The 14,428-nt window shown below is 40.8% G+C and overlaps 1 protein-coding gene across 1 annotated transcript; it reads left to right on the top strand.

Moving 5' to 3' along the window:
* Window positions 1–586: 586 nt before the first annotated feature.
* Window positions 587–1,699, top strand: LOC308283610 (somatostatin receptor type 2-like; the record flags this gene model as incomplete). Its single annotated transcript, XM_080724072.1, has 1 exon — window positions 587–1,699. The coding sequence occupies one exon, from the start codon at window positions 587–589 to the stop codon at window positions 1,697–1,699; it is 1,113 nt and encodes a 370-aa protein (XP_080580198.1).
* Window positions 1,700–14,428: the final 12,729 nt, after the last annotated feature.

The following is a 14,428-nucleotide window of genomic DNA, read 5'->3' as shown; positions in this document are numbered from 1 at the left end:
TGTAGTATACAAAGACGCAGCCAATTCACAACTACAGTACTTGGGTGTAGCAGAGCCCACAGCCCATATTAATCTCTGTTAATATGCATTGAGAACCATTTGGCCGTAAGAACAGTTATGTGTTTCATACAGCTTGTGCTGTTGTGAAAGGAGATGATGATAAACCTTTGTGTTGAAGTCAGGCAATTATTATTATACTGAATGTCATTCAATCAATCAATCAACTGTATTTTTCTTTTATAATTACAAAAGCACAAGCCATGGAGTCCCATTACGCTCAGATCAATTAGGTGGGCGCAAGAAAATCTATGAATAAGAAGTGTCACCGCTGCCAAAATGGGAGGAGTTGGATCACATTCAATGTCAAAAAATCATTACCACACATCTCGCAAGGTTCTTCAATGGACAGGATCGATGGTATCCAGGATGAGGTTTTGTCACATCTGTCATCATCGCTGACAGTAGTTCACAACAGGCACAATTAACGTCATTTAACCCTGTGCAGTATTGATATTATTCTCTCACTGTGTGTAGGTGGGATGCCATAGTTCATATCACAGAGACAGCGAGAGGAGACTGAGGCATCATGGATCCCTGGATCTTCCCCTCGTCACCCCCAAATCTGACAGAGCCCCTCATGTATGACAGTTTCGTGCCGGGCAACGACTCGGACCTGTATGGGAACTACACAGATGGCAGTTTCAACAGGACCAGCACGGTGGTCATCACCTGCATGTACTTCCTGGTGTGCGCCGTGGGGCTTTGCGGCAACGCCCTGGTCATCTACGTCATCCTGCGCTACGCCAAAATGAAGACGGTCACCAACATCTACATCCTCAACCTGGCGGTGGCCGACGTCCTCTTCATGCTGGGCCTTCCCTTCATCGCCATCCAGCTGGCGTTGGTCCACTGGCCGTTCGGCCCCATGCTGTGCCGCGTGGTGATGACCGTCGACTCCCTCAACCAGTTCACCTCCATCTTCTGCCTGACGGTCATGAGCGTGGACCGCTACCTGGCCGTGGTGCACCCCATACGCTCCACCAGGTGGCGCAAGCCGCGCATGGCCAAGACCATCAACCTGGCGGTGTGGGGTGTGTCGCTGCTGGTCAACCTGCCCATCGTCATCTACAGCGGCGTGATCACCAAGCACCACAGCTGCTTCTGCACCATCGTGTGGCCCGAGCCGGAGGAGGCCTACTACACCGCCTTCATGTTCTACACCTTCATCCTGGGCTTCTTCCTGCCTCTCATGGTCATCTGCCTGTGCTATCTGCTCATCATCGTCAAGGTGAAGTCGTCGGGGCTCCGCGTGGGCTCCAGCAAGAGGAAGCGCTCGGAGAAGAAGGTGACGCGGATGGTGTCCATCGTGGTGGCGGTGTTCGTTTTCTGTTGGCTGCCCTTTTACGTCTTCAACGTCACCTCGGTGACGGGCACCATCAGCACCACGCCCATCCTGAGGAGCACCTTCGCCTTTGTGGTGGTGCTGGGCTACGCCAACAGCTGTGCCAATCCCATCCTCTACGCCTTCCTGTCTGAGAATTTCAAGAAGAGCTTCCAGAATGTGCTGTGTCTGAAGAAGGTGGGCGGGCTGGACGAGATAGAGCGCAGCGACAGCCGCCACGATAAGTCTCGGATGATGAACGACCCCACGGAGACTCAAAGTACTCAGCTTAACGGGGACTTGCAGACCAGCATCTGAAACAATGGGTAGAATTCTGATGGGAGTACAGGCACACTCTCCTATCACACACGCACACACACACACACACACACACACACACACACACACACACACACACACACACACACACACACACACACACACAGTCTGCCTTTATCCAGCCCCTAGGAAGTCACTCAGAAATTATGAATAATCAAACCGCTAAATATCAAATACAGGAGTTAAAAATGACATTAATAGCTTAACAGCTTAAATCAAAGAGATGTGCATGTTATGTATCCGTCTTCATTTCCAGTTACACGTTGTGTTGAGCTGCTTGTGCACACATCCATTGTAACATATTCATGACTTCGTACAGATGTGTTTGCCTAGAAAACAAACTGTACATGCAGGCTGTTCTCAGTGTATTGACCATGAGTAAGTGGAGAGTAGAGATATGGATTTTTCCAGGACTATACACACAAATATAGTATGGAGTGTGTACAAAGTTGGTCTGTATCGTCTCTCATGTGGAAATGAGAACATTGTGTGCTCAAATATCATGCAAGAATAATAGATACTGTTGACTAACCCTGGTATTTTTGCTTTCGCCTCATTTGCCATTTGTAGCTTATTAATACAGCCCAAAAGTTTGATTTAAACTGTATTAAAGCTGTATGATGGTGTTGCATGCTCTGTCTAAAATTGTTGGTCTACAAACTCAGAGGCAATGGACTGCAACCCGTTGTGCGCTTGTAGATCTGCTACTTCGGGTGATGCGACATTAAGCACAAAAATACTGAAGTAGAGATAGATACTTTAGTAGTGAGGAAAATCTAACCATTGATCACTAAGATGTTCAGAAGATGGATATCACATTATGTAAAGAATGTTAGCCTTGTGAATACGCCCTGTACAGTTTTATTTAAGATTTAACAGCATTCAACCTTTAAAAGATATTAATGTGTCAATCACGGTCCATACTGTATGTTAAAGTGTAATATTTAGTCCAATGCCACTTTTTATATTCATCAGAGATATGTTCTGAACTGTATTTTTATTTTGGATGAACCAAAATGCTGCTGAAATGTCTTGATGTAACTTATATTGGGTTGTTGCGGTACATTTTCCTTTATCATGTTGTTCAAGATAGACAAGGAAAGCTATATAATGTGAGATCACTGGATATCTGTTTTCTATCGTTGGTTTTACTGTAGCTGTTGCAGAACATGCTGTTAATGCTGTAATTTAAATGTGCTTGGCTGCAAAAACACTCAATAATTCAACAGCAATGTGCATGCAGAGTTGTGGTAGAGCATCATACTGTATTTGTCACCAGAGGACATAAATATTCTGTATCTCATAATACTGTAGTTTTTTTGTGGGGAAAAAAACACAGTTCACCATGTTTCTTAACCACATCCCATGGTATAGTGATTCTCAACCTAATTCTAATTTCAAGGACCCCTAATTTTATATGCACTGTGCCACAAACCCTGGCCCATTTGATACGTCTCTCTCTATCTCTCTCTCTCTCTGAACTCAACATGAGAATATTTTTTATTGTTAGACATGACATCCCAGAATTCATTTAATTCTGAGATAACAGTGAAACTCTATAGTCAATATAGCCATTATTGTACGTTTTCTAGTTGTATTTACTTGTACATGTAATAATGGTGAAGATGAACTATATCAATTAGCTGGCCTGGGGACCCTCCGGAACCACAAAGCCTTAGGTAACATGCTGTTTACACACTGTAAAATCCTCAGTGTTACATTATCCATCATCAGGGACATGCTGGGCCCTTAATTCAGCCCGGGAAAAAGAGTTGGAGAGGCCCTCATTGCACGATATATCTCTCTCTATAGCGCTGCTGCTACTCAAAGATTTGTGACAAAGTGACAAGCCAGTGGGCCAATTACATGAGTTATATTTTGTCGTTGTCGGGTGGAAACCTTGTATGTCCAAAACCATTTGTTTTGTATTTATCATTTTAAAAATGATTTAAACTAGTGAAAACAGCCGATCTACAAGCACACAACGCCTCGCACCGCGAGGCGTTGTGTGCTTGTAGATCTGCTGTTTTCACTACTTTTGTGCGACGGCCTTGTATGATGAAGCAGGACTTTGCTTTGCAAAAAAATGTACAAATTTGAAACTTGGAGATACGAGGTTTCTGCCCGACATTGACGATTTACTTTGTTGGCCGCCCAGCCCCCAAAATGGAACAAAGGCCGACATTTTATTTACATTTTTTTCCTAATGGCCGGCCTGGACCGGCTGGGAATGAACCAGCCGTTCGGGAGTTTGTCCCGCTTTTCCCAATGGCCAGCACGTCCCTGTTATCCATATTGGTCACATTTGTTGGGCACCTACAAGAAGAGACCAAAGCTCACGCTATGAATGTTTTGTCTGCTGTCTGAAAGGTGGATATTTGAGAAGGGCTAGAACACTGATCCCCAAATCCCTGAGGTACTCTAGTGTTCCTTAATTCTGATAAACATCTAGTCACTGAATCCACTAATAATCCTGGAATGGCAACTGGCTGATTAAAGTGTGCACTTTGTCACATCCCACGCTCAATGATAACGTCATTCTGGTGATATGCTGTACAGCACTGTTTCCCTAACAATGGGTTGGGACCCATTTGTGGGTCACAGACCAATTTTTATGGGTCATGACGAGAGTCAAAATATTTTTTTTCCCAAAAATATGTATATTTCAGAAGTTAAAATAAATAAATGCAAAACAAATCTAAGAAATTCCACATATATATACAACCTACATAATAAACAACCGAATGTCTGTCTGTCTGTTTGTCTGTCTGATGGTGCATGCTGAAACAGTGCCCAAATTTGGAGATGACTGACATCACTGATACGTCTTAAATCCTACTACGGCATCACTGATACCGCGCCGCCATGGTAACAGCCGGAGGCTGGAACAGTGCCAAAACTTGGAGATGACTGACATCACTGATATGTCCACTCTTAAATCCTACTGTCCTACATGCCGATACTTTCACCTCAGTACACAAAGTAGTAACAGTACAAAACGGGCAAGGACTAGTCGTGTTGTAGTACTCGAGTCAATGACTCGTCTCTCAAGTGACGAGTCAGGTCTTGAGTAGGAACTATAAACTTTTCAAGATGTTAAATTATGTCCTGAGAACCCCATGTTGTGTCATACTGTACATAGAGCAGGATATACATAGATCTATCTTCCTCATTTTGCTCTCAAAGTGCACAGGAGTAATACATTTGACTTACAAATGCAAAAAAAATGGATAATACCCACTGACCACAAGGTCTGACCACCCCCCACAACAAGGCCAGATTAGATTAGATTACTGGCCAGACAGACCATTTGCTACATGCCAGTGATACCACTTCCTTATACTCTCTCTCCATGTTTTGTGTCTGTCTCTCCACAGTACCTCAAATGAGGATTGTTTTTGTAATTTTTATCTGGTCTCAGTCTCGAGTCTTGACCCCAGTTGGTCTCGGTCTTGACTCGGACTCGCCCCCCTCGGACTTTTGGACTCACTTTAGGTGGACTCGACTACAACACTAAGGACTAGTGTGTGTGTGTGTGTGTGTGTGTGTGTGTATATATATATCTATCCCTCTCTATTATCAATACAAAGAAGTAGTGAAAATAGCCGATAACAGGCAAACGTCTAATCTCTATTTCTGGTCTCGACCTAACATTTTTGGGAACCACTGATATACATAGAACCTTTAGTACGACAGACACCCTTAGGCCACACCTGTATTTATGAGTTTGTGTGTGCTCATGTGCACATACAGTACGTGATACTTCCTGATGTCAGCCTCAGTCTCAGGCCAGCCAAAGAAGCATCTGCAGCATAGGACTGATCTGTCCTTCATCCTAAAGGGCCATTTTAACATCATGGGCTTTGGGCTTTTGTGTGCAACCGAGACAGTTTTTGCTTGATTAAATATTTTGATATTCATCTATACATGCAACGTCAAACTATTGCACACATCCCTGGTTCTGGTGGCCGATGTTGTCTAAATACTAAAAGCCTACATTATATTGTAGATGTGATTCACCTCCAGTCACCCTATATTTGCATAGCAACAGCGACCCAGAGACTTGGTCCAATGGAAAGACTGGTTAGGAACCAGTGGTCATCGTCATGCTGGCTTGTGGTGGACATTTTTGTCAAAAAATACTTTTTTTGCCAGACATCCAAAATGACAAGACACTAATATTACCAGAATCACATAAAGAGCTAGCACAGAGTGCAAATGGAACCAACCCTTACAGGTCCATTTGTACACTCACAGTGGTCCTTGCAAATAAAACAGAGAACCACTAGCACTAGTTGGACTCCTCCTGAAGTCTATAAGAAAAGTATTATGGTGTGTAAAAAAGAAAATCTAGAATTTGTCACAGACAAAACCAAGTCTTGCCACGGACACATTTGTCAGTGTATGGACATGTTGACGACCCCTATTAGCAACCACTGATTAATGTGGTGCCCTTTCTGGATAATGAATTATGCGGAATGTTGGTGGACTAAAATCACCTCTCCTTAGCTGTGAAATCAAGTAGGCCTACATCTTTAGACTTTGTCGTTGCTTCACGTTAAAGTCAGACTGCAGTTTAGAATACATTCAACCTTGATTGAATGAATAAACATACTCATTTTAAAGAATCCATCTATTGTAGAATTGCTGTGAAGAGTTCTACATTTCATGGCAAAACTGGAAGTTTGAAATCTTTTTAATAACAGCAATTATTTAAACAAAGGTGTATTGGTGTGTCTTGTCAGTGTTCTAATATTCGTTTTGTTTGCCAATGAATCCATACAAGATGTATTGCTGTCAGACAGATGTCAGACATATCTTTTTGCGGTTTACCTGGAAATGCTGTTGCCCGTTTCATTAAAATGCATCGTTTTCTCTGTGTGTTATCAATTTCCTCCAGGCATGTTTATGCAAAGACATGCAAGGAGCAAAACAATCCAGAAATGACAGAATACATAATGAGTCATACAACTAATCTCTTTCTGCAGAAGCAAAGAGTGGCTGTTTATTTGCAAAGTTGAAAATACACAGTAAAATCCTGAGTGTGCATTTAACTAAATGATAGTTGTCAAGTTGTGGGAATGGGTGAAACATGACAACCAGCTTCATATTGTGCAGTCAAATTTAGAATAGAATTGTTAATTTTTGTCAGAGTTGCGGACACACACACACTCAGGTTGTGTTAAGTGGCTTTTACACTATCATTGTGCTTACCGGTTTGAACCACATGGCGGCGCCACAGTGACATCCAAAGCCATGACATCTTAATGTCCACATCCAGAAGACTATGGTTTGTACTGACAAGCAGGGTAGGCCTATGATAAGATAAGTTGGTGTAAAACGTTTGTGTTCACCCTCCGACTTAAATCAGCATGGGGTTCTACTTATACAGTATATTTGTAAGTAGAAAGAAAGATGTAACAGGATCTACAGGTCGGCAGGGCACTTGCCTGGAATGCCATGTACAGGATGAGGAGATTATGGAAATCTGAGATGGGAGAAGGCCCTGGATGGTGTCTGCACAAGAATTCAACAATAGCACTTGATGTGGTTTTATTAAAATTCCCTGACTATAAAATGTGATTTACATTTAAAAGGAATTTCAAAGTATAAAGACAGCAAACACATTCCAGTTTAATCACTGAAACTGGGAATGAAGCTTTTAGTTTCAGCTGCATCCCTGAATGTCCACCACAGTACATCAAAGCCTTGGTGCGACCATTCCAAATGTGATTTTTTTCCTTCTAATATACTATTAGAAGGAGGAATTATTTCCGTGGCTCAGGGTTCAAGAGGTTCAGCAGCAGACCCCCAGAGGATATGCATGTTTGTTTTCAACTACAGAGCAGCTAAACAACCAGGTGTTGTGGCATTACTTTGTGATAGGTAAAGGCCTACACAACCAGTGACATTCAAACATAAAACAGACCACAACACCCTGGTATGTATGTGTATTATCTAAAATCAAACTGTAGACAGCATACTGATTGAACAGAGCACTGGTTTACTGCACTGCAGAGAGAGGCGACAAACACCACGAGCCACACTGGTCTCCGCCAGCCACACAGTTGCCATGGAGAAGTTAACACTGATGGATTCAGAGGCAAGCGGTGGCCACACAGTGCCCACATACGTTTGCCCTCTTCAATAACTCCCCTCATCTACACAATAAAATCATCTGTTCAATTAACTTGTTAAAAAGAAAATATATATAAAAAATGATACCCTCTAGGAGTTATGGGCCTTCCACACCAAACATAACCTATACATATATACACATGTATATTAGCGAATAATGGCTAATACTTTATCACCATGTAATACATCAGGTCTGCTCCGACAGCTTTGCTTCCCCCATTTAGTGGCATGTATGCAACAATGTAAATACTTCATGCAAAATTGTCAGTCTAAAAATAATATAATAATAATCACCTTTTGAGCAAAACAATTATTTTATTAAACATGTATTCAATCTTAACAATCTTTTAAAATAATACAATCTACCAACAACAGTAAAACACAAACAATCAACTTTGTATCAAAAACCTAACATAAAAGTGCAAAATATTCAAACCTCACTTAGGATTAGGACAACAACCATTTTCAGCCCCATCTTCAATATACATTAGTCCTCCTTAAGAAACCTGCATCCAGTGATGTCATCGTCTGGTTTATTTGAAACGCAAGCTTTCAAAAGGCAAAAGGTTCCATTGGCTTGGGAACCCCGTTTCTGAAATGTCCACAGGTCACCTCTGAGACACAAGCAGATGGAAATTGTTCCATCTTTAACATTAACTGTCCACAGCGAGTAGATGGTAATGCTGCCATTTCATGAGTGTTGGTGAGGACAGAGTCTATGAAAGATGCGGTTGAACATGGGATCCATGTAACATGAGTTTGTAGTAGGGGAGGGCGATATGGAAAAAATTCCCAAGCTGTATCACGATACATGATTTTATCACTGAACTTTACAAGTATGTAACTCTGACAGTATACAAATGAAACGAATACGGGTCCATTTGGTTTCATTTGTATACTGTCAAGAGTTAAGTGGAGACCTTGACATTTTAAAGTTTGAGAACTGATGATTTTGACCAAAATGCAGGTTTAACTGAATTCAGCAGTGAATCTCTGTATTAACGTTTAACAGGATTTTTTTTTACAAGGCTCCCTCAATTGCATCAGGATATATACGATACCTCTGAAAGGCATATTGTGTTGACATTGTATCGTCTCAACGCTAATTATCACCATATCGCCCACCCCTAGTTTGTAGGTCCCGCTATTTTCGCCACGCAACTATGTACATATAAGGCAACCTTAGGCTTCAGTTAGGCCAGAGCTTCCTCTCCCACTGCACCACAGTCCAATATTCCGCAGGAGACTTGAGGTACGCTACGGGTGAAGCTTTTCTTGAACGGGCCACCGTGAACAGGCTAGGTGATGAGTGTCTCACTGTACCATCAGAGACCCACACTATCAGGGACAAATGAACCAAGCATCCATCTGTGGATGAAAAACAGTCATTTCAGCACATATACCCATCGTAAGCCATGTCATACAGCACATATAACCATCGTAAGCCATGTCATACAGCACATATACCCATCGTAAGCCATGTCATACAAGTAGGGATGGGACGATATGAAAATTTACCACCAAAGAAACAGCGATTTACGATATTATCGGGATAATCAAAATCCATTATCCTTGGGTGGAACATTTGCCAAAAATAGCTGATCTACAAGCTCACAAGTTGTGAGCTTGTAGATCGGCTATTTTTTGGCAAAGACATTTGATAGTGAAAAAAAAAAGACTGTATCAAGTACGTATATTATAAGTACCTTTTACCAATTATAGAGCATTAAATGGTACTGGATCTGCAGCTCAGCAAATAAAAGGTGAATTGATCCCAGTGCATGACAGAAGACGATATCACGATAAATTAAATCTCTACGATACGATTGTCGTGAGTGTTTATCACGATAAGCGAGCCATCCCTACATACAAGTATAACAGGAATCAATGTAATCGGGGTTGACTGCCTCTGCTTTTGACACACACCCACCAACCCAATTAATGGGATACACCGTGCACACAGGTAGCAGTGGGGTGTGTAATAATTGAACCTTTTGCTGCCGGACTATAATGAATGCACTCGCTTACCAGTGAGTCATGTTGAACTTGACAGACAGTGATGGATAATAGTAACTCAGCGGATGAGGCCTGAAGAGAGCAATATCACAGCACAGTTACTATATATTATATTTCTCTTTCAACATGTTTGGGGGGATTTTAACGTCTACTCAGGCTTTTGCAAGCACCCCAGACTGTTTTTAATTGATCGATTCAGAACTTGGATATATATTTGTATCAATGGGTTAGCATCTTCCTATACAAACCCATTGTAACTTCAAACTCCATTTTAACCATGAATTCATTGAAAACACCCGTCCTTGTTTCTGGTGTTCGAGTCCTTCTAAAATGTGAGGTCCTCTAAAATGTGAGGGGGCTGTGTTTAAGTGTAAAAATGTAAGTTTTTCCAAAAACAAATAAGCATAAGCATTCTTCCAAAATCATTAATAATAATAAAAATAAAAAAACAACAACAACACACTGCCCCTTTTACACATTAAAATGTCAATATCAGTCAACAGAACCAAGGATGGGTGTTTTCATTGAATCCAACATGGTTAAAACAGAGTTTGAAGTTACAATAGGTTTGTATAGGAAGGGGGCGTGTGATAAAATTAATTATTAAAGATCTAATAAAGCAATACAACTGTTTGAAGTGCTCAACAATAAATAAAGCAAGTAGACATTAAAATGACTTAAAATATGTATGAAATTGAAATATCCCTGTAAATAAAACTGCAGTGAGAAAAACGTACAACTTAACAAAATAAAGGCAGCTTTTGACCAAACCTGCCTACTGATGGTGTCATTGGTAGGCAGGTCCCTGAACAGTTGCGTGGTATTTTAACTCAGTGGAGCTCAACCTTTTCAGGCTAAAAACTCAAGAGGGGACCCCCACCCTGACAAGCACTTGGTATTGTAGGATTTAGGGCTTTACATTTAGTTTGAATTACTTATAAACAATGCAGAGGCCAAATTAACCACTTGAACGCTATTACTTTATGAACAATGCAGAAGCCCACATTAACCCTAGCACAGTCTGCTCATGTCTTAGGGGAATATTGAGCAGAAACAGCTGATCTACAAGCATCAGTGCATATAGAGTTTAGGTGGTCAAGTTAAAACTGGAGCTCATTTGGAACACAAATTCACATTCAGTTCATGTGGTTCATACTCAAAACAAACTTCCTCGTTCTGATGCTATGAAAGATTTGATCATATCGACCTCAAATGACTGTAGTGTTTGTGTCTTAATTTTATCAATTTTCTGATGGGCTGAATGAGAGCCTTGTTGGAAAACTCTGACAAGCGGAGGTACTTACAGGAGCCAGTGGGACGAGGGCGAGACATTCGCAGCGGGGGCCTGTGCTGTGCCATCGTCTGCATTCTCTACAAGGTAAAGAAGATACAAAATATGGTTACAGCATCAATCAATCAATGGCCAGACTACCAAGTTTCTTCCGTTGTTATGTGTGCACGTCACCATAAACTGTCCGGGGCGGCACCGCGGTTAGCAGTTCAGTTTCTGCTCAGTCTATTACGCTTGACACAATCTACTTTTAACAATTAGCAAAAAATAAATCAACTGGACATTTCCGCATCGTGATGTAAGAAACTATGTTCCCCACCTCTACATCCTCCAGTCCAGCGCTGGTGGGTCAGTAGCCCCGCATGACTTTTGCAGATCTTGCCGCAAACACAAACACATGGTTTGTTTGTTACGTCATGCGATGCTGTATAATTTGCTGTATAAAAAAAGGAAAAGAAAAAGACATTAAACGCTGCCCTGTTCTCTCCCAAGCAGTCTCGCTTAGCCAGACAACCATTCCACAGAATCACTGTTAGCTGAGAACATAAGCCGCCATCCGTTCGTCATTTCAGTTGAAAATATCTTCATATTGTAGAATAGCAAGCTAGATTTGTTTCGATTATTTTAATGTATATATTAGGACAACTCTACGCGACTTTAAAGACAAAATGGAAGTGGAAATCACTCCAATTTACCCTCTGATCATTTTCTGAGCTTCCGATGCTCCAGACTGTACGACGGAATCATTCAAACAATTGTGGGTGGCAACAGTATGTCTCGCGAGACTACACTCCCAAGTCAGTGTAGTGTGTCATGCTTCAGACCCATCTTTCATAAACATTTTTAAAGGACAAGGGTTCATATTTTAGATTGTAATTAGAGAAAAAGTTAAGTGTTATGTTTTCATTTACTGCTTTCTACTTTAGCGATTTTAGTATTTTGATTTCAGTGGGTGGGGGCATGCGTAGTGGCTAAATATGTCTTTTTAGACACAATAAGCCGTGAATTTCAGTTACCATTTACACCAGCCCCCATAACTCATATCTGCCCATCTTGGGAATGGGCTTATTGTGTCTAAGGATACATATTTAGCCACTTGCATTCATGCATGCAAATTAAAATCGTTAAAATCATTAACACGATAGAAAGAAGTAAATGAAAATATTTTAACAATCATCTTTTCTCTAATGACTATCTAAAATATGAACCCTTGTTGTAAAAAAGAAAACAAATTGTCCTTTAAACTCGCCCGTCAATTTCAAAAAGTCTTCCAAGACTAGTTTAAAACCCATTTAGAACGGGTACACACTATTGTGTATCATTATTTTATGCTTTAACTATTGAAAAATAGCAGATATACAAGCTCACAGGGCGGCACCGAGTGCCGCGCTGCGAGCTTGTAGATCTACTATTTTTGAAAAATCTTTGAATTTTGACCCGATTCTATAAGTGTCTTTTGAATCCTTCTAAGGTTTTTTGAAAAACCTATGTCAGCAATCTGGCTGCCATAGTCAAAGAACAGGTCCTTTTCACTTAACTGGAGCTCAGTTAGTCTGTTCTTGAGAGACTACTATGTCAGTGGTTCTCAAACCATTTCATGTGATATTTATTTGGCCACGGACCCGCATCTCAAAATATTTAGTTCCAGGGACCACAAAGATGCTAAATTTGAGTTACAAACTTTCGCTTTAAAAACATACATATATTCAAAGATTTGCACACATTTTCACGACTTTCAAAAATGGCAGATCTACAAGCTCGCAGTGAGCTTGAATATCTGCTATTTTTCACTGGTTAAAACATTCAACAATTCTAGGCCTAAATGGGTTAAAAAACAAACAAACAAAAAAAAGCATCCATGAAGACCTACCTGCAGGGGTGGGGGCGGGGGCGCTCTGCAGCTCCTGTAGGAGCCCCTTCATGAAGGACAGGTAGATGTCAGAGGAGTAGAGCATCAGACTGTCACACAGGCACTGGAACGCCCACTCGTTGTCCTGCCAGGGATGGGACCACATGAAAATGTCATATGGGGATGGGACGATACGCGATATTATCGTTTATCGTGATAAAAATAAAAAAATAAAAAAATCACGATAATCGTATCGTGGAGATTTAATTTATTGTCATGCAATGGGATCAATTCACCTTGTATTTGCCGAGCTGCATATCCGGTACCACTTACTTAAACCCTCTATAATTGGTAAAAGGTACTTAGGTACTTTGATACAGTATTTTTCTCACTGTCTATCTAATGTCCTTTCCAAAAGTCGCAACGCGCTGTGAGCTTGTAGGTCTGCTATTTTTTGGCAAATGTTCCGAAAAATAACAGATCTACAAGCTGACAATGCATAGCAAATTAATATTTGATGGAAAAAATATGTACATTCAAATATGAAAATTAATATTCGAATTATTAAGCTGATAAAATTCCAGCTGATGCTATTTAGTAGTTGATGCTATTTAGTAGTTGATGGCCACTCGTTAATGCATCAAAGGAAGGCAATTTTGTCTCTGCACTGTAAACTGGCTGCTGTTATACAGATGCACTTTTCAAGCAGACTGGTTGGTTCTTAATTTTTGTTTAAACTTTAAGGAGTGCATTTTCTCCTTGTGTGACACTCAACACAGCTAGGATTTAAGAATCCCAGGGCTAAAATATTAGTACCATAACCAATAATAATTATAACTATAATTTTTATAACTTGATAAATACTTTTTTAGTATTGTCCCTGTAAAAAAAAAAAAAAACCTCTTCATATTAATATTCGAATATATATTCGATATTCGAGCCAATTTCTAAGACCAATATTCAAAAGTAGTTTCTGAGGAATGCGACAGCCCTACCTTATAGGTGTTAACTACAGGGACTGCTGGAACCAGAGGACCGTTGGCGATACGCATGGCAAGAGCTTCGGTCATCAACAGCAACAGGCCTTGGTGTGGATACCGCTGCTGTAAACACAAAGATACTTTGATATGCATTACCCAAGAGGGCGATAGCAAGAGGGTGGAACAAGCCCGTACTTCTGCGTGACGTAGGTGGATACCTTTTTAGGAGGCGGAAGCATGTTTCGAGCATTCATTTACAATGAGAGAACTAACGTGAACACAGCTTCTGAACTATTCTGCTCCATGGTCACTGAACTAAAAATTGGACCCGGTTGTTACAAGGTACATAATATTAACAAAATTGTCATACTAAAGTCTTTTTTTCAGCTACACAAAAAAAAAAGGAGAAACTTTACTTGAAGTTAAAAACAGGA

Source organism: Nannobrachium achirus (assembly GCF_963921795.1).
Source record: "Nannobrachium achirus genome assembly, chromosome: 4".
In the NCBI taxonomy this organism is placed as follows: Eukaryota; Metazoa; Chordata; class Actinopteri; order Myctophiformes; family Myctophidae; genus Nannobrachium; species Nannobrachium achirus.
This window is presented reverse-complemented; position numbering and strand designations above follow the sequence as displayed.